General features: G+C 43.8%; 1 protein-coding gene across 1 annotated transcript in view; it reads left to right on the top strand.

Annotated features, from left to right (window-relative positions):
• The window catches only part of trappc8 (trafficking protein particle complex subunit 8), a 231,467-nt gene that overhangs the window by 184,085 nt on the left and 20,164 nt on the right, over nucleotides 1–27,218 (top strand). Inside the window, exons 22-25 of the mRNA XM_068032627.1 lie at nucleotides 9,089–9,239; nucleotides 10,137–10,233; nucleotides 19,201–19,269; nucleotides 19,385–19,443. Of these exons, the coding sequence (XP_067888728.1) occupies nucleotides 9,089–9,239; nucleotides 10,137–10,233; nucleotides 19,201–19,269; nucleotides 19,385–19,443 (376 nt within the window). The remainder of the gene's footprint in view (nucleotides 1–9,088; nucleotides 9,240–10,136; nucleotides 10,234–19,200; nucleotides 19,270–19,384; nucleotides 19,444–27,218) is intronic.

The raw sequence follows: 27,218 nt of genomic DNA, 5'->3' as shown, positions 1-27,218 counted from the left end.
GTTCAGCCATTCCACCAGCCGATGTCCTCCTCAAATCTATCATTATCCTCCTCGCTGTTTATAATACTTCCAAGTTTTGTGTCATCTGCAAATTTTTAAATTTTATCCAGCACATCCAGGTCTAGTTCATGAATATAGACCAAGAAAAGCCGTGGTCCTAATACCGACCCCTGGGAAATGTTACAATATACCTTCCTCCAGTTTGATAAGACATTCACTATTACCGTTTCCTGTCACTCAGCCAACTTCATATACATGCTGCTACTGTCCCTTTATTTCATGGGCTTCAACTTTGCTGACAAGCCTGTTATGTGGCACTTTATCAAATGCCTTTTTGGAAGTCCATGTACAGCACATCAACTTGCATTACCTTCATCAACCCTCTCTGTTACCTCATCAAAAAACTCAATCAGGTTAGTTAAACACTATTTGCCTTTAACAAATCCATGCTGGCTTTCCTTCATAATTCACATTTGTAAGTGACTGTTAATTTTGTCCCAGATAAAAGCTTTTCACCAAGGTTAAACTGACTGACCTGTAGTTGCTAGTTTATCCTTGGACCCTTTTCTGAACAAGGGTGTAACCTTTGCAATTCTCCAGTCCTCTGGCACCACACCTATATCTAAGGAGGATTGGAAGATTATGGTCAATGTCTCCGCAATTTCCACCCTTACTTTCCTCAGTAAGGGTGAAGTTCGAGCTTGGATTAGTACTTGGAACTATGATGTTCCTATTACAGAGACTTGGTTGAGGGAAGGACAGGATTAGCAGCTAAACATTCCAGGATTTAGATGCTTCAGGTGGGGTAGAGGGGGATGTAAAAGGGATGGGGGAGTTGCATTACTAGTTAAGGAGAATATCACAGCTGTACTGCGGGAGGACACCTCGGAGGGTTCATGCAGCGAGGCAATATGGGTAGAGCTCAGGAATAGGAAGGGTGCAGTCACAATGTTGGGCGTTTACTACAGGCCTCCCAACAGCCAGCAGGAGGTCGAGGAGCAGATATGTAGACAGATTTTGGAAAGATGTAGAAGCAACAGGGTTGTTCTGGTGGGTGATTTTAACTTCCCCTATATTGACTGGGACTCACTTAGTGCTAGGGGCTTGGATGGAGCAGAATTTGTAAGGAGCATCCAGTAGGGCATCTTGAAACAATATGTAGATAGTCCAACTAGGGAAGGGACCATACTGGACCTGGTATTGGGGAATGAGCCCGGCCAGGTGGTCGAAGTTTCAGTAGGGAACAGTGACCATAATTCCATAAGTTTTAAGGTGCTTGTGGATAAGGATAAGGGTAGTCCTCGGGTGAAGGTGCTAAATCGGGGGAAGGTTAATTATAACAATATTAGGCAGGAACTGAAGAATTTAGATTGGGGGCGGCTGTTTGAGGGTTAATCAACATCTGATATGTGGGAGTCTCTCAAACATCAGTTGATTAGAATCCAGGACCGGCATGTTCCTGTGAGGATGAAGGATAGGTTTGGCAAGTTTTGGGCACCTTGAATAATGAGGGGTATTGTGAGCCTAGTCAAAAAGAAAAATGAAGCATTCGTAAGGGCTAGAAGGTTGGGAACAGACAAAGCCCTTGAGGAATATAAAGACAGTAGGAAGGAACATAAGCAAGGAGTCAGGAGGGCTAAAAGGGGTCCTGAAAAATCATTGGCAAACAGGATTAAGGAGAATCCCATGACTTTTTATACGTATATAAAAAGCAAGAGGGTAGCCAGGGAAAGGGTTGGCCCATTCGAGGACAGAGGAGGGAATCTATGCATGGAGCCAGAGGAAATGGGCGAGGTACTAAATGAGTACTTTGCATCAGTATTCACCAAAGAGAAGGACTTGGTGGATGATGAGTCTAGGGAAAGGTGTGTAGATAATTTGGGTCAAGTCGATATCAAAAAGGAGGAGGTGGTGGGTGTCTTGCAAAGCATTAAGGTGGATAGGTCCCCAGGGCCTTATGGGATCTACCCTAGAATACTGAGGGAGGAAAGGGAAGAAATTGCTGGGGCCTTTACAGAAATCTTTGCATCCTCATTGGCTACAGGTGAGGTCCAAGAGGACTGGAGAATAGCCAATGTTGTTCCTTTGTTTAAGAAGGGTAACCAGGATAATCCAGGAAATTACAGGCTGGTGAGTCTTACGTCAGTGGTAGGGAAATTATTGGAGAGGTTTCTTCGGGACAGGATTTACTCCCATTTGGGAACAAGTGGACCTATTAGCAAGAGGCAGCATGGTTTTGTGAAGGGGAGGTCGTGTCTCACTAACTTGATCGAGTTTTTTGAGGAAGTGACGAAGATGATTGCAGGAAGGGCAGTGGATGTTGTCTACATGGACTTCAGTAAAGCCTTTGACAAGGTCCCTCATGGCTGACTGGTACAAAAGGTGAAGTCAGACGGGATCAGAGATGAGCTAGCAAGATGGATACAGAACTGGCTCGGTCATAGCAGACAGAGGGTAGCAGTGGAAGGGTGCTTTTCTGAATGGAGGGATGTGACTAGTGGTGTTCCGCAGGGATCAGTGCTGGGACCTTTGCTGTTTGTAATATATATATATAAATGATTTGGAGGAAAATGTAGCTGGTCTGATTACGTTTGCGGACGACACAAAGTGGTGGAGTTGCGGATAGTGATGAGGATTGTCAGAGGATACAGCAGGATATAGATCGGTTGGAGACTTGGGCGGAGAAATGGCAGATGGGTTTAATCAGGACAAATGTGAGGTAATGCATTTTGGAAGGTCTGTTACAGGTGGGAAGTATACAGTAAATGGCAGAACCCTTAGGAGTATTGACAGGCAGAGAGATCTGGGTGTACAGGTCCACAGATCACAAAGTGGCAACGCAGGTGGATAAGGTAGTCAAGAAGGCATGCGGCATGCTTGCCTTCTTCGGTCGGGGCATAGAATATAAAAATTGGTAAGTCATGCTGCAGCTGTACAGAACTTTAGTTAGGCCACACTTAGAATATTGCGTACAATTCTGGTTGCCACACTACCAGAAGGACGTGGAGGCTTTGGAGAGGGTACAGAAGAGGTTTACCAGGATGTTGCCTGGTCTGGAGGGTATTAGCTATGAGGAGAAGTTGGATAAACTCTGATTGTTTTCACTGGAACAACGGAGGTGGAGGGGCGACATGATAGAGGTTTACAAAGTTATGAGCGGCATGGACAGAGTGGATAGTCAGAAGCTTTTTCCCAGTTTGGAAGAGTCAGTTACTAGGGGACATAGGTTGAAGGTGCGAGGGCAAAGTTTAGGGGAGATGTGCGTGGCAAGTTTTTTACATAGAGGGTGGTGAGTGCCTGGAATTTGCTGCCGGGGGAGGTGGTGGAAGCAGGTACGATAGCGACGTTTAAGAGTCATCTTGACATACATGAATAGGATGGGAAAAGAGAGATACGGACCCCAGAAGTGCAGAAGGTTTTAGTTTAGACAGGCATCATGATCGGCACAGGCTTGGAGGGCCAAATGGCCTATTCCTGTGTTACAAAGAACAAAGATAATTACAGCACAGGAACAGGCCCTTCGGCCCTCCAAGCCTGCGCCGATCCAGATCCTCTCTCTAAACATGTCGCCTATTTTCTAAGCTTCTGTATCTCTTTTCTTCCTGCCCATTCATGTATCTGTCTAGATACATCTTAAAAGACTCCATCGTGCCCGCATCTACCACCTCCGCTGGCAATGCGTTCCAGGTGCCCACCACCCTCTGCGTAAAGAACTTTCCACGCATATCCCCCCTAAACTTTTCCCCTTTCACTTTGAACTCGTGTCCTCTAGTAATTGAAACCCCCACTCTGGGAAAAAGCTTCTTGCTATCCACCCTGTCTATACCTCTCATGATTTTGTACACCTCAATCAGGTCCCCCCTCAACCTCCGTCTTTCTAATGAAAATAATCCTAATCTACTCAACCTCTCTTCATAGCTAGCGCCCTCCATACCAGGCAGCATCCTGGTGAACCTCCTCTGCACCCTTTCCAAAGCATCCACATCCTTTTGATAATGTGGCGACCAGAACTGTACGCAGTATTCCAAATGTGGCCGAACCAAAGTCCTATACAACTGTAACATGACCTGCCAACTCTTGTACTCAATGCCCCGTCCAATGAAGGAAAGCATGCCGTATGCCTTCTTGACCACTCTATTTACCTGCGTTGCCACCTTCAGGGAACAGTGGACCTGAACACCCAAATCTCTCTGGACATCAATTTTCCCCAGGACTTTTCCATTTACTGTATAGTTCACTCTTGAATTGGATCTTCCAAAATGCATCACCTCGCATTTGCCCTGATTGAACTCCATCTGCCATTTCTCTGCCCAACTCTCCAATCTATCTATATTCTGCTGTATTCTCTGACAGTCCCCTTCACTATCTGCTACTCCACCAATCTTAGTGTCGTCTGCAAATTTGCTAATCAGTCCACCTATACTTTCCTCCAAATCATTAATGTATATCACAAACAACAGTGGTCCCAGCACGGATCCCTGTGGAACACCACTGGTCACACGTCTCCATTTTGAGAAACTCCCTTCTACTGCTACTCTCTGTCTCCTGTTGCCCAGCCAGTTCTTTATCCATCTAGCTAGTACACCTTGGACCCCAAGCGCCTTCACTTTCTCCATCAGCCTGCCATGGGGAACCTTATCAAACGCCTTACTGAAGTCCATGTATATGACATCGACAGCCCTTCCGTCATCAATCAACTTTGTCACTTCCTCAAAGAATTCTATTAAGTTGGTAAGACATGACCTTCCCTGCACAAAACCATGTTGCCCATCACTGATGAGCCCATTTTCTTCCAAATGGGAATAGATCCTATCCCTCAGTATCTTCTCCAGCAGCTTCCCTACCACTGACGTCAGGCTCACCGGTCTATAATTACCTGGATTATCCCTGCTACCCTTCTTAAACAAGGGGACAACATTAGCAATTCTCCAGTCCTCCGGGACCTCACCCGTGTTTAAGGATGCTGCAAAGATATCTGTTAAGGCCCCAGCTATTTCCTCTCTCGCTTCCCTCAGTAACCTGGGATAGATCCCATCCGGACCTGGGGACTTGTCCACCTTAATGCCCTTTAGAATACCCAACACTTCCTCCCTCCTTATGCCGACTTGACCTAGAGTAATCAAACATCTGTTCCTAACCTCAACATCCGTCATGTCCCTCTCCTCGGTGAATACCGATGCAAAGTATTCGTTTAGAATCTCACCCATTTTCTCTGAGTCCAAGCATAACATTCCTCCTTTGTCCTTTAGTGGGCCAATCCTTTCTCTAGATACCCTCTTTCTCCTTATATTGTATTGTTCTTTGTTCAGTATCCTTAGCTGCATCTCATCCGACCCTGGTGACTTAACAGTTTTAGGTACAGCCAACCTTTCTAATACCACCTCCTTTATCAATTTGTAGCCCATTCGGTGTCTCAACTACCTCCTCTTTCACTATGACTTGGGCAGCATCTTCCTTAGTAAAGACAGATGCAAAGTACTCATTTAGAAACTCCACCATGCCCTCTGCCTCCATGCGTAAATCTCCTTTTTGGTCCCTAATCGGGCTCACTCCTCCTCCTTTTACCACACTTTTGCTATTTATATACTTGAAGACTACTGGAATCCCTTTTATATTAGCTGCCAGTCTCTTCTCATACACTCCCTTTGCTTCTCTTATTTTTTCACTTTCTCTCTGAACTTTCTACTTTCAGCCTGGTTCTCAAATGTGTTATCCATGCAGTGTTGGTCATATGCACCTTTTTTCTGCTTCATCTTACCCTCTATCTCTTTTGCCATCCGGGAAGCTTAGGCTTTGTTTTCCTATTTTTCCTGATTGTGGGAATATACGTCAACTGTACCCAAGTTATCTCTTTTTCCTTCCAGTTTTGACTGGTAATCTTTTGATTTGTTCCCTGCAAATTGCTCTTGTTCGCTTTACACTACAGTTCAGATCATTTACATTCAATGTATTAAAGTAAGACTTGCATTTCTATAATGCCTTTTACAACCTCAGGATGTCCCAAAGCACTTTAAAGCCAATGTAGTCACTGTTGTAATGTAGGAGGAAACACAGCAGCCAATTTGCACATAGCAAGCTTCCATGAACAGTAATTTGATAGTGATCAGATAATCTGTTTTTCTGGTGTTATTTGAAGGATCAAATTAGCCAGGCCACCAGGAATAAATCCCTTGCTCCTCTTCAAAATAGTGCCATGAATCTTTTATCTCCATTGTTGAGAGCAGATGTGGCTCATCTGAAAGATAACACGCCTGACAGTGCAGCGCTCCCTCAGTCCTGCACTGGAGGGTCAGCCTGGAATTTGTACTCAAGTCACACGTGGGACTTGAATTGATAACCTTCTGACCCAGACGGGCCAGAGTGTTACCACTGAGCCTCAGTTGATGGTGGATATAATGGTCCTAACACTGACTCATTGGTGACACCATTGTTTACATCCATCTAATTTGAAAAGCATCCATTTAAACCACGACTGTTTTGTCTTTCAACTAAACTTACTATCCATGCTTTCCCATTCTGTTTAGTACTTACGACCAGGTGAGAAAGGTGTCCCTCTCAGCCTTCACCTGGTCTTACCGTAACTAGGTTTAATTTAAACACACCATTTTTTTGAAGCTCCCCCTTGGTGAATCTTTGTTCACAGCTTTCCAATTATAAGGCAAAGAAACTAGCCAAACAGATTTTCTTAGGTTTAAAGAAAAATGTTGAACTTTATTAAATTTAATTTGGTTAACACCTACAGATACACGACGCGCCCACGCGAGCATGCATACATGATGAACACACATGCAGATTGAGGCAGACAGAGACAGAAAAGAGCAGAAGAAATAAAGTGGAAAAGTTTGAGGCAATATCTGAAGAGGGTTTTTGTTACGGTTCTTCCATCTCACTGTAGAGTCCTTGATTGCAGGTAGATCTTGCTTTTCGTTGGGGCCCAGTATTTTTAAACCTTGTTTGCTGTAGGAGGCTTTTCTCTCTTGGGGTTCATGTGTCTTCAGTGGTTTTGGAGTTCAATGAGAAAGAGATGGGAGCAGATAGATAGGAGAGGTCTTCAGTCCAAGAGCATTCTGCAGTCTGAGTTCGAACTCTTTGTACAATTCAGAAAAGCCCAGGTTGACAAGCAGGTTAGTCATGTGACTAGCTGGTCTGACCACAACTGTCTGTGGATTCTCTTGTCTTAGCTGACCGTGGTATTTCTCTTACACACGATACCTGGTGCTCAAAGTCCATTGTGGGTTAAATTGGAGCAGGGAATAGCCCTTTGTCCCTCCAAGCACTGTCAGTATGCAAATGTTTTTTCCAGCCACGGCTGATCTGTCTAACAAGTCATTTCCTCACTCCAGCAACAGTTTAAAATCAATGTTCATGTGACAAAATTAATGTGCCTCATTCTTGGTAGGTGGGTGGGGGGGGTGGTCTACATGACATTTGCATCTTAATTTTAACTTTACAGGTTGATGGTTCTGATGAAAGGTCATCTACCTCAAATGTTAACTTTGTTTCTCTCTCCACAGATGCTGCCTGACCTAAGTATTTTCAGCATTTTCTGTTTTTTATTTCAAATTTCCTGCATCTGCAATATTTTGCTTTTGTTTTCCTTTTTTATTAATGTGCTTATTTCCTCAAAGGACATATTTGTCAGATGCTGCTTGCCGTTTAAAGATCTTTGTTGGCCATCTTAGATACATCCGCATCTTTTTGAGTGGCTTCATTTTATCTATTTATTATGGAAGCTCATGCAGCTTTGCATAACTTCCAAATGCAACATTTTGCAAGATTGTGGTCAGATAATTGGATGAAATTAGATTCAGAACTCCTGTGTAATTGAGTTGACACAATGCGAACTGATTTCCCAGTAGACGCATCCATTATTCTACTGCTGAAAGTAATTTGCTGATAAATGTAGTTTTTAACACCCTGTCTTCTGTGATTCATTTCTGTTTGCCAACAGAAGTCTGCAATTAGTCTCTGGTGTCCTCTAATAGGGACTGGGAGTGCGTGGAGAGAGAGACATCATCCGCTGAAGTTCTTGCTCCTGATTGTTATTCAGCAACCAATTATCATGGCTTTAAAAATAAGAGAATTGTTATTTACTTCTGTACAGGCAAATGATTTTGCACAATGTTCACACACTTGCACATTTTTTACTTCTATCCCTTGCTTCACCACCATTTTTAAGAAATTAAGCCTGCAGCATGCTGCCATAGGTGGGTTTTTTTTCTATATCCAGCCGAGTAGTTTGATAATTCATAAATTTCCGCAGAATTTAAACCCCACCTTCCCTCAGCACCAAGAAAGTATATTTTTATAGAAAAAGCTAATGAACATGCGGAGAGAGTGGTGAAGGCAGATTCAATTGAGGCCCTCAAAAGAGAACTGGATAATTATTGTAAGAGGGAAAATTTGCTATGGGGAAAAAAGTGGGGGTATGGGACTAGAGTGAGTTTCTCTGACAGGACCGGCACAGCGACAAAGGGCTGAACAGCCTCCTTCTGTGCTGGAACCATTCTATGATTCTATATTTTCTTTTGTCTCCACCCTTTCCAACAAAGTAAAATCTCCCCCTAGGCCCTCTTCACTCTCGCCTTGATCCCAGATCTTTCCCTATTTTGTCTCCTATCCACCAACCGTTCCTATATCCCCATTTGCCAGTTCTGTCTGGCCCTCCGCTAGCTGATAATTTAAATGGTTCCCTCTCCTCAAAATTGTCAAATGCACCCACCCTAAATAAAACTTCCAACTGTCAGCCCCTCTGCCTCACAAGCTACCACCACACCGTTAACCTTTCATTCCTCTTAAGTCCTTGAAGTGTTATTGCCTGACAATTTTTGTATACATATATAAAAATACTAAGTGACAGCTTACATTTATATACACAATTGAATGCCCCAAGATGCTTCATGAGGCTTGTGTAGAGCATAAACAGTGGCTTGAGCCTCTTGGGAAGAATGGCCTGTTTCTGTACATTAAGTTCTAATACAGCTTGACGCACTCGGCATATTTTAAGAACGTACAAAATTTTACTTTTCTACACAATATATCTTCAAATGAAAGCTCATTAGTGCAATATCTCTCTCTCTCCCAACAGTCACAGAGTGCTAAGACACACAGCAATAATATGCACCAGCCGTTCTCTAAGTGTGAGAGCAACAGCGTGCAGAAGTAATGTCCTAGAAGCTGAAGGAAAGAGTGACAGTGATAATCTGCTGGTGTTTCTGGATGTGGCAAATATTAATACGGTAAGTTTTTTTTTATGCACGTGCTGAAGCGTTGGAATTGGCATAAAGGTATTGAAGAATTCCAGTCAGTTTATATGATTGTTTCCATGGGAGCAACAACAACTTGCATTTATAAAGCACCTTTAATGTAGTGAAACCTCCCAATGTGCTTCACAGAAGCATTATCAAACAAATTAATCTCACTTGGAGGATAAACTACCTCCCAAAGCAGGAATTGTAGCCTTACTTTGTGAAAAGTCCAAAAGAAATATTGTGAAATATTGTTTAACTTCTCATTAAATTGTTTTATTTCAGATCCTAGATTCATAATCCTTTAAACCAGCAATTATAGTGATTATAGTCTGATATTTAGACAAATTTCATATTCTGAAACCATTAGAAATATTAAGTTTACTCACTGGCAGTGGTGATAAATTGCCATTCAGTTGCCACAAAACATTGCGGAGGGGGGGCCAGATTCTGAGAGTGAATGCTTCTTCTGAGAAGCCGGAGTGTTGGGCATTATTTTTTTTTTGTGGGCAGTGGGTGGAGGCAGTAAGTATCAAAATTTTAGCTTGCTGTGGGCTGCATATTGACAGAAACGAACAAAAAACTGCAACATGTTCACAGCTTAATTCTGCGGAGATTAAAAATATAAACAACAGGGAAGCATTTTTGCACTGACCAGTTTAACAGGCCATTCTAAGGGGAGAGGGCCACATGGCACCATTGTGGGCTGACTAATGGGACATGAGAAAAATCTGGGATACAGACTAAAAAAAAACCTTCCAAGGGATGCAAAATATAAACAGCAAAATGAAAATATATCCTCAGTGCTAATGTCTTAGCCAAAACAATTGGCATTTATTTTCTTACTGCAGTATAGGTGGCACATTAATGAGGTGCTTAATCTTTCAGAGTGAAGCAGGTGTGAGGGAATTCCATATAATCCAGGTGTCAAGTGGTAGTGAGCATTGGAGGCTACAGAAATGTATAAATCCTGCTGAAGATAAAGGTTGGTTGTCATTTTTTTTTCTTGCTTTGCTACTTGTTTGTAATTTAATGTGACAGCGATGCGTAGATGTCACATCTGCTCCCTGTACATGCTAAAGTTTAAAATATCCTATCTATGTTGATGTAGAATATGCCTAAAGGTTAAACTAAATTTGAGAGCATGTGCCAGATTGCATTAGGCAGTTTTGTACATGTAGAATGATAGGTTATATTTATTTCACTATTTTATAAGCCAGGGTTTGCTTTAATTCAGAAAAATCTTTAAGATTAGGAAGTTGAATCTATCATATCTCAAATTCATTTATATAGCATCTTTAAGATAGAAAAATATCCCAATAATGCGCAAATGCAGATTACACGGAGAATGAAGGACTGAGGAAGATTACAGGCAGGGAGTGAATCCATAAAGGTTTTAGGTTTTATTTGCTTTACTGTTGGTATTGCAAATTAATTTAATGTTCATCAGTAGATTCCGTTAATCCAACTACTCTATTGCTGGAGAAAAGCCGTATTGCCTGTTTGCTGCCTCCTGTGTTGGAATGGAATCTCCTGGTTACTGTGATCAATGTTCAGGACAGCTGGTCAAACTGCAGCCCATACTGGAAAGGTGAAATTCAGACCCCAGCAGAACTTTCTTAATTGGCAAGTGGAAACAGAAGACAATACCATTTATAGAGAAAAGCAATAACTGAAAGGCTATGAGGGTGTGGCTTTGCCTTGCAGGCAAGGGCAGGCATAGTTAAGCAAAAAGAGACTTGATTTATATAGCACCTTTCATGGCCTCAGGACATCCCAAAGTGCTTTGCAGCCAATGCAGTACTATTGAAATGGAGTCACTGTTGGAACAAAGAACAGTACAGCACAGGAACAGGCCATTCGGCCCTCCAAGCCTGCGCCGATCTTGATGCATGCCAAAACTAACACCTTCTGCACTTCCGGGGCCCATATCCCTCTATTCCCTTCCTATTCATATATTTGTCAAGATGTCTGTTAAATGTCGCTATCGTATCTGCTTCCATCACCTCCCCTGGCAGCAAGTTCCAGGCACTCACCACCCTCTGTGTAAAAAAAACTTGCCTCGCACATCCCCTCTAAACTTTGCCCCTCGCACCTTAAACCTATGTTCCATAGTAACTGACTCTTCCACCCTGGGAAAAAGCTTTTGACTATCCACTCTGTCCATGCCGCTCATAACTTAGTAAACCTCTATCATGTCGCCCCTCCACCTCCGTCGTTCCAGTGAAAACAATCCGTGTTTTTCCAACCTCTCCTCATAGCGAATGCCCTCCAGACCAGGCAACATCCTGGTAAACCTCCTCTGTACCCTTTCCAAAGCCTCCACGTCCTTCTGGTAGTGTGGCGACCAGAATTGCACGCAATATTCTAAGTGTGGCCTAACTAAGGTTCTGTACAGCTGCAACATGACTTGCCAATTTTTATACTCTATGCCCCGACCGATGAAGGCAAGCATGCCGTATGCCTTCTTGACTACCTTATCCACCTGCGTTGCCACTTTCAGTGACCTGTGGACTGTCCGCCCAGATCTCTCTGCCTGTCAATACTCCTAAGGGTTCTGCCATTTACTGTATACCTCCAACCTGCATTAGACCTTCCAAAATGCATTACCTCACATTTGTCCGGATTAAACTCCATCTGCCATTTCTCCGCCCAAGTCTCCAACCGATCTATATCCTACTGTATCCTCTGACAATCCTCATCATTATCCGCAATTCCACCAACCTTTGTGTCATCAGCAAACTTACTAATCAGACCAGCTACATTTTCCTCCAAATCATTTATATATACTACAAACAGCAAAGGTCCCAGCACTGATCCCTGCGGAACACCACTAGTCACATCCCTCCATTCAGAAAAACACCCATCCACTGTTACCCTCTGTCTTCTATGACCGAGCCAGTTCTTGTATCCATCTTGCCAGCTCACCTCTGATCCCGTGTGACTTCACCTTTTGCACCAGTCTGCCATGTGGGACCTTGTCAAAGGCTTTCCTGAAGTCCATATAGACAACATCCACCGCCCTTTCCTCATCAATCATCTTCGTCACTTCCTCAAAAAACTCAATCAAATTAGTAAGACACGACCTCCCCTTCACAAAACCATGCTGTCTCTCGCTAATAAGTTCGTTTGTTTCCAAATTGGAGTAAATCCTGTCCCGAAGATTCCTCTCTAATAGTTTCCCTACCACTGACGTAAGGCTCACCGGCCTATAATTTCCTGGATGATCCTTGCTACCCTTCTTGAACAAAGGAACAACATTAGCTATTCTCCAGTCCTCTGGGACCTCACCTGTAGCCAATGAGGATGCAAAGATTTCTGTCAAGGCCTCAGCAATTTCTTCCCTTGCCTCCCTCAGTATTCTAGGGTAGATCCCATCAGGCCCTGGGGACCTATCTACCTTAATGCTTTGCAAGACACCCAACACCACCACCTTTTTGATAATGAGATGACTGAGACTATCTGCACTCCCTTCCCGAGGCTCATCATCCACCAAGTCCTTCTCCTTGGTGAATACTGATGCAAAGTACTCATTTAACACCTCGCCCATTTCCTCTGGCTCCACACGTAGATTCCCATCTCTGTCCTTGAGTGGGCCAACCCTTTCCCTGGTTACCCTCTTGCTCTTTATATATGTATAAAAAGCCTTGGGATTTTCCTTAATCCTGTTTGCCAATGACTTTTCATGACTCCTTTTAGCCCTCCTAACTCCTTGCTTAAGTTCCTTCCAACTGTCTTTATATTCCTCAAGTGCTTCATCTATTCCTAGCCTTCCAGCCCTTACAAATGCTTCCTTTTTCTCTTTGACTAGGCTCACAATATCCTGTGTTATCCAAGCTTCCCGAAACTTGCCAAACTTGTCTTTTCTTCCCCAATGGATTCTATTCAGCTGACGTTTGAAAGACTCCCACATGTCAGATGTTGATTTACCCTCAAACAGCCGCCCCCAATCTAAATTCTTCAGTTCCTGCCTAATATTGTTAGAATTAGCCTTCCCCCAATTTAGCACCTTCACCCGAGGACTACTCTTATCCTTATCCACAAGTACCTTAAAACTTATGGAATTAGGGTCACTGCTCCCGAAATGCTCCCCCACTGAAACTTTGACCACCTGGCCGGGCTCATTCCCCAATACCAGGTCCAGAATGGCCCCATCCCTAGTTGGACTATCTACATACTGTTTCAAGAAGCCCTTCTGGATGCTCCTCACAAATTCTGTCCCATCCCTAGCACTAAGTGAGTCCCAGTCAATATTGGGGAAGTTAAAATCACCCACCACTACAACCCTGTTACCTTTACATCTTTCCAAAATCTGTCTACATATCTGCTCCTCGACCTCCTGATGGCTGTTTGGAGGCCTGTAGTAAACCCCCAACATCGTGACTGCACCCTTCCTATTCCTGAGCTCCACCCATATTGCCTCGCTGCATGACCCCTCTGAGGTGTCCTCCCACAGTACAGCTGTGATATTCTCCTTAACCAGTAATGCAACTCCCCCACCCCTTTTACATCCCCCTCTATCCCGCCTGAAGCTTCTAAAGCCTGGAACATTTAGCTGCCAATCCTGCCCTTCCCTCAACCAAGTCTCTGTAATAGCAACAACATCATATTTCCAAGTACTAATCCAAGCTCTAAGTTCATCTGCCTTTCCTGTAATGCTTCTTGCATTGAAACAAATGCACTTCAGACCACAAGTCCAGCTGTGCTCTGCAACATCTCCCTGCCTGCTCCTCCTCTTAGTCTTACTGGCCTTATTTACTAGTTCCCCCTCATTTATAGGATACGTGGCAGCCAATTTACACACAGCAATGTGATAATGACCAGATATTCTGTTTTAGTGGTGTTGAGGTTCACCAGGGATAAATCTTCAACTTTTCTTCGAAATAATGGCCATGGGATCTTTTACATACACGTCCGAGAAGATGGAGCCTTGGTTTAACGTCTCATCGGAAAGGCGGTACCTCCAACAGCGCAGCACTTCCTCAGTACTGCATGGGAGTGTCAGCCTTTATTTTTGAGCTCAAGTCCTGGAATGTGACTCAAATCCACAATCTTTTGACTCCGGAAAGAGTGCGACCTACAGAACCCAGAGCGTCAGACCCAAAAGAAGTGGCCATAAAAACTAAACTTGCTGGTGGAGGACTTCAACCCTAAGCCTCCAGTGCAGTCAATTACGAAGCTGTAGCTTTTGCAAAGACAAATGCACGTCCCCAGTCCTAGAATATTTTTAACAGCATTTTTTTTATTCCTTCATGGGATGTGGGTGTCATTGGCAAGGCCAGCATTTGTTCCCCATCCCTAGTTGCCCTCGAACTGAGTGGGTTGCTGGGTCATTTCAAAGGGCAGTTAAGAGTCAACCACATTGCTGTGGGTCTGCAGTCATATGTCGGCCAGACCAGGTAAGGACAGCAGATATCCTTCCCTAAATAACATTAGTGAACCAGTTTTTGCAACAATCAATTATAACTTTCGTGGCATGATTTACTGAGACTAGCTTTTAATTTCAGATTTTTAAAAATTAATTCATGGAATTCAGTTGCCATGGTGGGATTTGACCTCATGTCCCCAGGGCATTAGGCTGGGCTTCTGGATTACTAGCCCAGTGACATTACCACTATGACACCATCTCCTCAAAGTCTCAGAATGTAAACTAATTATTAGCTTCTTATCGAGACCTTCAATGAGAAAAATGGAAGCCGTGATCACACTGTAACCCTTTACCTCGACCTGAATTTAATCAAGCTTTTGATGAATTTAGCAGTTAGATTTTAACACTCTGTTTTTGAGGAAATCATTGCCTCTACATTATTTTTCACATTGGGGGTCTTCCGAGTGTTAATACTTCTAGTTGGATGATGCTACAGTTTGTAGAAAGGTTTTCTGATGTTTATCACATGAAATACATGCCATCTCGGCAAAGTATTAGGTCAAATTCAGTTAGTGATCAGGGACAACAGGGTGTGATTGCAAGTGAGGCAGGTAAGGGGATCCTGAGTTCAGGAGTGGAGGAGCCTCAGCCTTTGACCTTATTCAACAGGTACGAGATACTTGCTCCCTGTGTGGATGAGGAAAAGGGCTGCGGGGAGGATGAGCCAACTGACCATGGCACCATGGTGCAGGAGGCCATTCAAGAGGGGGGAGCAAAAAGACAAGTGGTAGTTATAGGCGATTCTATAATTAGGGGGATAGATAGTATCCTTTGCAAGCCGGATCGGGAGTCCCGCATGGTGTGTTGCCTGCCCGGTGCCAGGGTGCAGGACATCTCTGACCGGTTTGAAAGGATATTGGAGCGGGAGGGGGAGGATCCAGTTGTTGTGGTCCACGTTGGGACTAACAACATAGGCAAGGCTAGGATGGAGGACCTGTTTGGGGATTATAAAGCACTAGGAACGAAATTAAGGAACAGGTCCTCGAGGATCATAATCTCCGGATTACTGCCTGAGCCACGTGCAAATTGGCTTAGGGATAAGAATATTAGGGAAGTAATCATGTGGCTAAGGGAGTGGTGTGGGAAAGAGGGGTTCTATTTCATGGGGCATTGGCATCAGTTTTGGAACCGGGGGGATCTGTACCGATGGGACGGTCTCCACCTGAACCGATCTGGAACCAGTGTTCTAGCGAAACGGATAAATAGGGTGGTCTCTAGGACTTTAAACTAGTGACTCGGGGGGGAAGGGAAAGGGAAAACGACAGGGAGTATGATGAATAAAAAAGTAAGCAGCAGGCTAACGTGTGCAGGAGGGTTTAAGTTCAAGGCAGACGATGAAAGAAGCAGAAAGGAAGGATAACTCAGGAGTTATTATTAGAGATGTTGGGAATCATGAGGGTAAGAAAGCTAGCATAAAGGCACTTTACCTGAATGCTCGTAGCATTCATAACAAGGTTGATGAGTTAACGGCACAAATCATCACGAATGAATATGATTTGGTAGCCATTACGGAGACATGGTTACAGGTTGGTCACGACTGGGAGTTAAATATCCAGGGGTACCAGACTATTTGGAAGGACAGACAGGAAGGTAAGGGAGGTGGTGCATCTCTGATACTCAAGGACGACATCAGGGCGGTGCTGAGAGATGATATAGGTTCCATGGAGAATGAGGTTGAATCCATTTGGGTGGAAATTAGAAACTCTAAGAAGAAAAAGTCATTGATAGGCGTAGTCTATAGGCCACCAAATAATATCACATTGGGGCGGGCAATAAACAAAGAAATAACTAATGCCTGTAAAAATGGGACGGCAATTATTATGGGGGATTTTAATCTACATGTAGATTGGTCAAACCAGCTCAGTCAGGGGAGCCTTGAGGAGGAATTCGTTGAGTGTATCCGTGATAGTTTTCTTGAACAGTATGTAATGGAACCGACGAGGGAGCAAGCTATCCTAGATCTATTCCTGTGTAATGAGACAGGAATAATTAATGACCTCATGGTTAGGGATCCTCTTGGAAGGAGTGATCACAGTATGGTTGAATTTAGAATACAGATGGAGAGTGTGAAGATAAAATCCAATACCAGGGTCCTGTGCTTGAACAAGGGGGACTACAATAGAATGAGGGAGGACTTGGCTAAAGTGGACTGGAAGCAAAGATTTTACGGTGGGACAGTTGACAAGCAGTGGAGGACTTTCAAAGCAATTTTTCAAAGTGTTCAGCAAAAGTATATTCTGGTGAAAAGGAAGGACTGGAAGAAAAGGGGTAATCTGCCATGGGTGTCTAAGGAAATAAGGGAGGCTATCAAACTGAAAGAGAAGGCATACAAAGTGGCCAAAAACAGCATGAAACTAGAAGATTGAGAAAACTTTAAAGGTCAACAGAAAGCCACAAAAAGAGCTATAAAGAAAAGTAAGATAGAACATGAGAAAAAACTAGCACAGAATATAAAGACAGATAATAAAAGTTTCTATAAATATATAAAACGAAAAAGAGTGGCTAAAGTAAACGTTGGTCCTTTAGAGGATGAGAAGGGGAATTTAGTTATGGGATATGATGAAATGGCCGAGGCATTGAACAGGTATTTTGTATCGGTCTTCACAGTGGAGGACATTAATAACATGCCAGTAATTGACAAAGAGACGAACGTAGGTGAGGACCTGGAAACGATCGTTATTACGGAAGAGGTAGTGTTGGGCAAGCTAATGGAGCTAAGGATTGATAAGTCTCCTGGCCCTGATGGAATGCATCCCAGGGTACTAAAAGAGATGGCGAAGAAATAGCAGGTGCACGGGCGGTAATTTTCCAAAATTCACTGGACTCTGGGGTAGTCCCAGCAGATTGGAAAACAGCAGATGTGACGCCACTGTTTAAAAAGGGAGGTAGACAAAAGATGGGGAATTATAGACCGGTTAGCTTAACCTCTGTAGTGGGGAAGATGCTTGAGTATATTATCAAGGAAGAAATAGCAGGGCATCTCGATAGAAATTGTCCCGTTGGGCAGACGCAGCATGGGTTCATGAAGGGCAGGTCATGCTTGACAAATCTTTTGGAATTCTATGATGACATTACGAGCCAGGTGGACAATGGGGACCCAGTGGATGTGATGTACCTAGATTTCCAAAAGGCCTTCGACAAGGTGCTGCACAAGAGGCTGCTGCATAAGATAAGGATGCATGGCGTCCGGGGTAAAGTATTAGCATGGATAGAGGATTGGTTGACTAACAGGAAGCAGAGAGTGGGGATAAATGAGTGCTATTCTGGTTGGCAATCAGTCACTAGTGGTGTGCCTCAGGGATCGGTGTTGGGACCGCAATTATTTACAATTTATGTAGATGATTTGGAGTAGAGGACCACATGTAGGGTGTCAAAGTTTGCAGATGACACGAAGATGAGTAGCAGAGCAAAGTGTGCAGATGACTGTGAAACTTTGCAGAGGAACATAGATACATTGAGTGAGTGGGCAAAGGTCTGGCAGATGGAATACAATGTTAATAAATGTGAAGTCATTCATTTCGGTAGGAGTAACAGTAAAAAGGATTATTACTTGAATGGTAAAAAGTTGCAGCATGCTGCTATGCAGAGGGACCTGGGTGTCCTTGTGCATGAATTGCAGAAGGTTGGTCTGCAGGTACAGCAAGTAATTAGGAAGGCAAATGGAATTTTGTCCTTCATTGCTAAAGGGATTGAGTTTAAAAGCAGAGAGGTTATGTTGCAGCTGTATAAGGTACTGGTGAGGCCGCAGCTGGAGTACTGTGTGCAGTTTTGGTCTCCTTACTTGAGAAAGGATATACTGGCACTGGAGAGGGTGCAGAGGAGGTTCACTCGGTTGATTCCGGAGTTGAGGGGTTGGCTTATGAGGAGAGACTGAGTAGATTGGGATTATATTCATTGGAATTCAGAAGAATGAGGGGAGATCTTATAGAAACATATAAAATTATGAAGGGAATAAATAAGATACAAGTAGAGAGGATGTTTCCACTGGCAGGTGAAGCTAGGACAAGAGGGCATAGCCTCAAGATTAGAGGGAGCAGATTTAGGACTGAATTAAGAAGGAACTTCTTCACCCAGAGGGTTGTTAATCTATGGAATTCCTTGCCCAGTGAAGTAGTTGACGCTTCTTCAGTAAACGTTTTTAAAGCTAAGGTAGATATCTTTTTGAACAATAAAGGAATTAAGGGATACGGTGAGAGCGCGGGTAAGTGGATCTGAGTCCTCGAAAAGATCAGCCATGATCTTATTGAATGGCGGAGCAGGTTCGAGGGGCCGGACAGCCTACTCCTCCTAGTTCTTATGATCTTATGATCCTACTCATTGGGTATATATTAGATCCTGTAGCAGCTCCTCGTATGTATACAATATCATACTCTTTGTTTAAAAAAGTCTGTACTTTTCATTGAATTACGTGACTATGTTTATTTCAACTGAACAGATGTGTAACATAATGCAACATTGCTGCTTTACTAAATTTAGTTAGATATTTTAGTGCTTCTATAATTTCCTCAAATTGCTACATTTCAGATGCAAAGCTCAGTAGTCGGGAGAGGGCAAAACTCTGCTTTAGAGCAACGAGATGTCAGAATTCAGAAGGTGAGATCGTAAGTTTGGATGCTTACACTCATCAGTTGCTTTACATAAACTAGCATTTATAATGGTGACTGAAGTAGAATTAAGATGAATCATGTCAATTTTTTCACTTTCTTAGCTACCTCATGTGCAGAAGGAAAGTATGTATTTGCAGATATCGTTCTGGGGAGTGAACAAGTGAGTAAGCTTGCAATTTCTTTCTCCTCAATTTCGCAATTGGTGTTTCTTGTAGTTAATTTTGCATTATGCTCATGGTTGCTGGAAATGGAGGTTATAAGAGTTTTTTTTTTGGGACAGCCTTGAGGCTCAACCATGTAATGTGCCATGATTTTCAGCCCTTCACTGGATTCTGGCATTCTTTCCACTCCAGAGAACTGGCAAGTTAATTTCCTAATTGGGCACCAGTGCTCACTGCTGATGATGTGCAGAGCTTTTAAGCTGGGTAAGTCTAGCAGTTACAGAGGCAAAAGGTGAACACAGATTATCTTGGGTGCCGGAGAGCTCTGGAAGGACCAACCATTTTATAGTGGTAAAGGTGGAAAATTCCACTGTTTTGGCTTAGAATTTCCTGTTTATTCATCTTGCTAGTAATAATTCAGCTCATTAGAGTGAATGAAGTCGACACTCATTTTTTCGGAGTGTATTATTTATTGCAATTAAAGTGCATCGTTCAGTGTATGTAATAGTGATATATAAGCACAAAACAGGCCTTTGGTTCAACCACTCCATGCCTGTGTTAATGTTCCATTCGAGCCTCCTCCCGCCTTTCCTCATCTATCTCTTATCAGCATGCCCCTTTGTTCCTTTCACCTTCATATGCTTATCTAGCCTCCCCTTATCTATTCACTTCAACCATTCCCTGTAGTACCAAGTTCCACATTCTCATCATTCTATGAGTTTCTTCTAAATTCCCTATTGTATTTCGTGGTGACTAATATTGATGGCCTCTAGTTTTGCTGGACATACAGCCAACCAAATCGGAACTCAGTGATGCCATTGATTCCCTAGCCAGCGGAAAAGCCCCTGGGAAGGACAGCATTACCCCTGAAATAATCAAGAGTGCCAAGCCTGCTATACTCTCAGCACTACATGAACTGCTATGCCTGTGCTGGGACGAGGGAGCAGTACCCCAGGACATGCGCGATGCCAACATCATCACCCTCTATAAAAACAAAGGTGACCGCGGTGACTGCAACAACTACCGTGGAATCTCCCTGCTCAGCATAGTGGGGAAAGTCTTTGCTCGAGTCGCTCTGAACAGGCTCCAGAAGCTGGCCGAGCGCGTCTACCCTGAGGCACAGTGTGGCTTTCGTGCAGAGAGATCGACTATTGACATGCTGTTCTCCCTTCGTCAGATACAGGAGAAATGCCGTGAACAACAGATGCCCCTCTACATTGCTTTCATTGATCTCACCAAAGCCTTTGACCTCGTCAGCAGACGTGGTCTCTTCAGACTACTAGAAAAGATCGGATGTCCACCAAAGCTACTAAGTATCATCACCTCATTCCATGACAATATGAAAGGCACAATTCAACATGGTGGCTCCTCATCAGAGCCCTTTCCTATCCTGAGTGGTGTGAAACAGGGCTGTGTTCTCGCACCCACACTTTTTGGGATTTTCTTCTCCCTGCTGCTTTCACATGCGTTCAAATCCTCTGAAGAAGGAATTTTCCTCCACACAAGATCAGGGGGCAGGTTGTTCAACCTTGCCCGTCTAAGAGCGAAGTCCAAAGTACGGAAAGTCCTCATCAGAGAACTCCTCTTTGCTGACGATGCTGCTTTAACATCTCACACTGAAGAATGCCTGCAGAGTCTCATCGACAGGTTTGCGTCTGCCTGCAATGAATTTGGCCTAACCATCAGCCTCAAGAAAACGAACATCATGGGGCAGGATGTCAGAAATGCTCCATCCATCAATATTGGCGACCACGCTCTGGAAGTGGTTCAAGAGTTCACCTACCTAGGCTCAACTATCACCAGTAACCTGTCTCTAGATGCAGAAATCAACAAGCGCATGGGTAAGGCTTCCACTGCTATGTCCAGACTGGCCAAGAGAGTGTGGGAAAATGGCGCACTGACACGGAACACAAAAGTCCGAGTGTATCAGGCCTGTGTCCTCAGTACCTTGCTCTACGGCAGCGAGGCCTGGACAACGTATGCCAGCCAAGAGCGACATCTCAATTCATTCCATCTTCGCTGCCTTCGGAGAATACTTGGCATCAGGTGGCAGGACTATATCTCCAACACAGAAGTCCTTGAAGCGGCCAACACCCCCAGCTTATACACACTACTGAGTCAGCGGCGCTTGAGATGGTTTGGCCATGTGAGCCGCATGGAAGATGGCAGGATCCCCAAAGACACATTGTACAGCGAGCTCGCCACTGGTATCAGACCCACCGGCCGTCCATGTCTCCGTTATAAAGACGTCTGCAAACGCGACATGAAATCGTGTGACATTGATCACATGTCGTGGGAGTCAGTTGCCAGCATTCGCCAGAGCTGGCGGGCAGCCATAAAGACAGGGCTAAATTGTGGCGAGTCGAAGAGACTTAGTAGTTGGCAGGAAAAAAGACAGAGGCGCAAGGGGAGAGCCAACTGTGCAACAGCCCCAACAAACAAATTTCTCTGCAGCACCTGTGGAAGAGCCTGTCACTCCAGAATTGGCCTTTATAGCCACTCCAGGCGCTGCTTCACAAACCACTGACCACCTCCAGGCGCGTATCCATTGTCTCTCGAGATAATGAGGCCCAAAAGAGGAGTTTTGCTCTTACTCACAATTAGAAACGTTCTATCTATGTCTGCTGTATCAACCCTTTCATAATTTTCAAGACCTCTACAAGGTCACCCCTTGGCCTGCTCTTATCAAACAACCCAGCCTGTTCCTCCTTTCCTGATAGGTATACCCCTGCATTTCTGGTATTACTTTTGCAAATCCTTTTTGCACCTTTTACTTTTTAATAATATGACCAGCAGATTGCATGTAGTACTCCAAGACAGCTGCTTTGCTGTATTATTGTTCAGAGTTTTTTTTTTGAGCAGTGAGAAGGATTACATTTTAAAAGCTCTTTTCAGGTAGAATGGGGTATAAGTTCAAATGTTTTATGTTTTTTCTTACAAAACAATAGTTGTTAGTAATTTCTTTAAAAGTATATTTATTGCACTTGGAACGGTTCCGTTTTATATTTTGAAGTTTTAATTGGTAGAATAGTGATGAATGAAACAGGGAGTTGTACCAGTCCATGGAAAAAGAACTTGCCCAAACTGAAGTTAAGGGACAAGGAAGGAAGCTCATTAAAATTCATCATCTACAGAGTTTAGGTAATACAGAAATGTGTGAATTAATACATAGAAGAGATAACAAGTTATAAAAGATAGGTATTGGAACAGGTACTTGGAGTTCAAACGTTTGCAGCCTATATAACTGGCTTGAAACAGTGAGATTAAGCCCTCCTTTGAACTCGCAGTATTTTTGCCGTAAGTTTGTTTAGAGTTGAGAAGCAAAAAGGATATGATCACGTTACTCTATTCTATTCTATAGGGCTCCAAATAGTGAGAGAGAGATAGAGGAGCAAATCTACAGGAAGATTGCAGAGATGTGCAAGAACATACAAATTAGGAGCAGGAGTAGGTGACTCGGCCCTCGAGCCTGCTCTGCCATTCAATAAGATCATGGCTGATCTGATTGTAACCTTCCCGCCTCCCCCTGATTAACCTTTCACCCCCTTGCTTAGCAAGAATCTATCAACTCTGCCTTAAAAATATTCAAAGACTCTGCTTCCACTGCCTTTTGAGGAAGAGTTCCAAAAATGCTCAACCCCCTGAGAGAAAACATTTCTCCTTATCTCTGTCTTAAATGGGTGACCCCTTATTTTTAAACTGACCCCAAATTCTGGATTCACTCACAAGAGGAAACATCCTTTCCACATCCACCCTGTCAAGACCCCTCAGAATCTTATATGTTTCAATCAAATCACTTCTAACTCTACCCTTCCCTGAACCTAGTGAATTTTGGAAAATTAAAACCAATGCATCAACTATCTCACTAGCCACTTCTTTTAAGATCCGAGGATGAAGCCCATCAGGCCGTGGGGATTTGTCAGCCCGCAGCTCCAACAATTTGCTCAGTACCACTTCCCTGGTGATTGTAATTTTCTTGAATTCCTCCCTGCCTTCCATTTCCTAAGTTACAGCTATTTCTGGAATGTTACTTGTATCCTCTATAGTAAAGACAGATGCAAAATTGCTGTTCAATTCTTCTGCCATCTGCTTATTTTCCATTAATTCCTCAGATTTACTTTCTATAGGACCAATGCTGCATTGTTAACTCTTTGTTAAATATCTATAGAAACTCTTATGATCTGTTTTTATATTTCTAGCTAGCTTTCTTTCGTACTATAATATTCCCTCCTTTTTAATCTTTTAGTCATTCTTTGCTCCTCTTTATATACTGTCCAATCTTCTGACCTGCCACCCATCTTTGCACAATTATATGCTTTTTCTTTAACTTTGATATCTTTAACTTTTTAGTTAACCATGGATGGTGGGTCCTCCCCTTGGAATTTTTCTTTTTTGTCAGAATGTATCTATTCTGTGCATTCTGAACTATCCCCCTTAAATATCTGCCACTGCATCTCTCTTGACCTATTCCTTAACATAATTTGTCAGTTCACTTTAGCTAATTCTGCTTTCATGCCCACATAATTGCCCTTATTTAAGTTTAAAATGCTAGTCTTAGACCCATTCTTCTTTCCCTCAAACTGAATGTAAAGTTCAATCATATTATGATCACTGCTGCCCAGGGCATCTTCACTATGAGGTCATTAATATCCATAGCCCTGCAATTTATTTCCTTCAAGTGGCCATCCAATTTCCTTTTGAAGTCATTGTCTCTGCTTCCACCACCTTTGTGGGCAGTGAATTCCAGGTCATCACCATCCGCTGCGTAAAGAACTTGTTCCTCATATTCCCCGCATCTCTTGCCCAAAACCTTCAGTCTGTGTCCCCGAGTCCTTTCCGTTAATTACTGGGACCTTATCTAAGCCTGTCATAAGCTTGTACACCTCTATTAAATCTCCCCTCAATCTCCTTTGTTCTAAGGTGAAAAACCCCAGATTTTCCAACCTTAGCTTGTAACTAAATTCCCTAACCCCTGGAACCATTCTGGTAAATCTCCTCTGTACCTTCTCAAGGACCCTCACATCCTTCCTAAAGTGAGGTAACCAGAACTGAACGCAGTTCTCCATTTACAAAGAACAGTACAGCACAGGAACAGGCCATTCGGCCCTCCAAGCCTGCGCCGATCTTGATGCCTGCCGAAACTAAAACCTTCTGCACTTCCGGGGCCCATATCCCTCTATTCCCTTCCTATTCATGTATTTGTCAAGATGTCTCTTAAACGTCGCTATCGTATCTGCTTCCACCACCTCCACTGGCAGCAAGTTCCAGGCACTCACCACCCTCTGTGTAAAGAACTTGCCTCGCACATCCCCTCTAAACTTTGCCCCTCGCACCTTAAACCTATGTTCCATAGTAACTGACTCTTCCACCCTGGGAAAAAGCTTTTGACTATCCACTCTGTCCATGCCGCTCATAACTTAGTAAACCTCTATCATGTCGCCCCTCCACCTCCGTCGTTCCAGTGAAAACAGTCCGTGTTTTTCCAACCTCTCCTCATAGCGAATGCCCTCCAGACCAGGCAACATCCTGGTAAACCTCCTCTGTACCCTTTCCAAAGCCTCCACGTCCTTCTGGTAGTGTGGCGACCAGAATTGCACGCAATATTCTAAGTGTGGCCTAACTAAGGTTCTGTACAGCTGCAACATGACTTGCCAATTTTTATATTCTATGCCCCGACCGATGAAGGCAAGCATGCCGTATGCCTTCTTGACTACCGTATCCACCTGCGTTGCCACTTTGTGACCTGTGGACCTGTACGCCCAGATCTCTCTGCCTGTCAATACTCCTAAGGGTTCTGCCATTTACTGTATACCTCCCACCTGCATTAGACCTTCCAAAATGCATTACCTCACATTTGTCCGGATTAAACTCCATCTGCCATTTCTCCGCCCAAGTCTCCAACTGATCTATATCCTACTGTATCCTCTGACAATCCTCATCATTATCCGCAATTCCACCAACCTTTGTGTCATCAGCAAACTTACTAATCAGACCAGCTACATTTTCCTCCAAATCATTTATATATACTACAAACAGCAAAGGTCCCAGCACTGATCCCTGCGGAACACCACTAGTCACATCGCTCCATTCAGAAAAACACCCATCCACTGTTACCCTCTGTCTTCTATGACCGAGCCAGTTCTGTATCCATCTTGCCAGCTCACCTCTGATCCCGTGTGACTTCACCTTTTGCACCAGTCTGCCATGTGGGACCTTGTCAAAGGCTTTACTGAAGTCCATATAGACAACATCCACCGCCCTTTCCTCATCAATCATCTTCGTCACTTCCTCAAAAAACTCAATCAAATTAGTAAGACACAACCTCCCCTTCACAAAACCATGCTGTCTCTCGCTAATAAGTTCGTTTGTTTCCAAATGGCAGTAAATCCTGTCCCGAAGATTCCTCTCTAATAGTTTCCCTACCACTGACGTAAGGCTCACCGGCCTATAATTTCCTGGATGATCCTTGCTACCCTTCTTAAACAAAGGAACAACATTAGCTATTCTCCAGTCCTCTGGGGCCTCACCTGTAGCCAATGAGGATGCAAAGATTTCTGTCAAGGCCTCAGCAATTTCTTCCCTTGCCTCCCTCAGTATTCTAGGGTAGATCCCATCAGGCCCTGGGGACCTATCTACCTTAATGCTTTGCAAGACACCCAACACCACCTCCTTTTTGATAATGAGATGACTGAGACTATCTGCACTCCCTTCCCGAGGCTCATCATCCACCAAGTCCTTCTCCTTGGTGAATACTGATGCAAAGTACTCATTTAACACCTCGCCCATTTCCTCTGGCTCCACACATAGATTCCCATCTCTGTCCTTGAGTGGGCCAACCCTTTCCCTGGTTACCCTCTTGCTCTTTATATATGTATAAAAAGCCTTGGGATTTTCCTTAATCCTGTTTGCCAATGACTTTTCATGACCCGTTTTAGCCCTCCTAACTCCTTGCTTAAGTTCCTTCCAACTGTCTTTATATTCCTCAAGTGCTTCATCTATTCCTAGCCTTCCAGCCCTTACAAATGCTTCCTTTTTCTTTTTGACTAGGCTCACAATATCCCGTGTTATCCAAGCTTCCCGAAACTTGCCAAACTTGTCTTTCTTCCTCAATGGAACATGCTGGTCCTGGATTCTATTCAGCTGACGTTTGAAAGACTCCCACATGTCAGATGTTGATTTACCCTCAAACAGCCGCCCCCAATCTAAATTCTTCAGTTCCTGCCTAATATTGTTAAAATTTGCCTTCCCCCAATTTCGCACCTTCACCCGAGGACTACTCTTATCCTTATCCACAAGTACCTTAAAACTTATGGAATTAGGGTCACTGCTCCCGAAATGCTCCCCCACTGAAACTTTGACCACCTGGCCAGCCTCATTCCCCAATAACTGGTCCAGAATGGCCCCATCCCTAGTTGGACTATCTACATACTGTTTCAAGAAGCCCTCCTGGATGCTCCTCACAAATTCTGTCCCATCCAAGCCCCTAGCACTAAGTGAGTCCCAGTCAATATTGGGGAAGTTAAAATCACCCACCACTACAACCCTGTTACCTTTACATCTTTCCAAAATCTGTCTACATATCTGCTCCTCGACCTCCTGCTGGCTGTTTGGAGGCCTGTAATAAACCCCCAACATCGTGACTGCACCCTTCCTATTCCTGAGCTCCACCCATATTGCCTCGCTGCATGACCCCTCTGATGTGTCCTCCCGCAGTACAGCTGTGATATTCTCCTTAACCAGTAATGCAACTCCCCCACCCCTTTTACATCCCCCT

Source organism: Heterodontus francisci, chromosome 5 (assembly GCF_036365525.1).
Source record: "Heterodontus francisci isolate sHetFra1 chromosome 5, sHetFra1.hap1, whole genome shotgun sequence".
Lineage (NCBI taxonomy): Eukaryota > Metazoa > Chordata > Chondrichthyes > Heterodontiformes > Heterodontidae > Heterodontus > Heterodontus francisci.
Note: the sequence above shows the minus strand (reverse complement) of the source record. Positions and strands in the feature narration are given on the sequence as shown.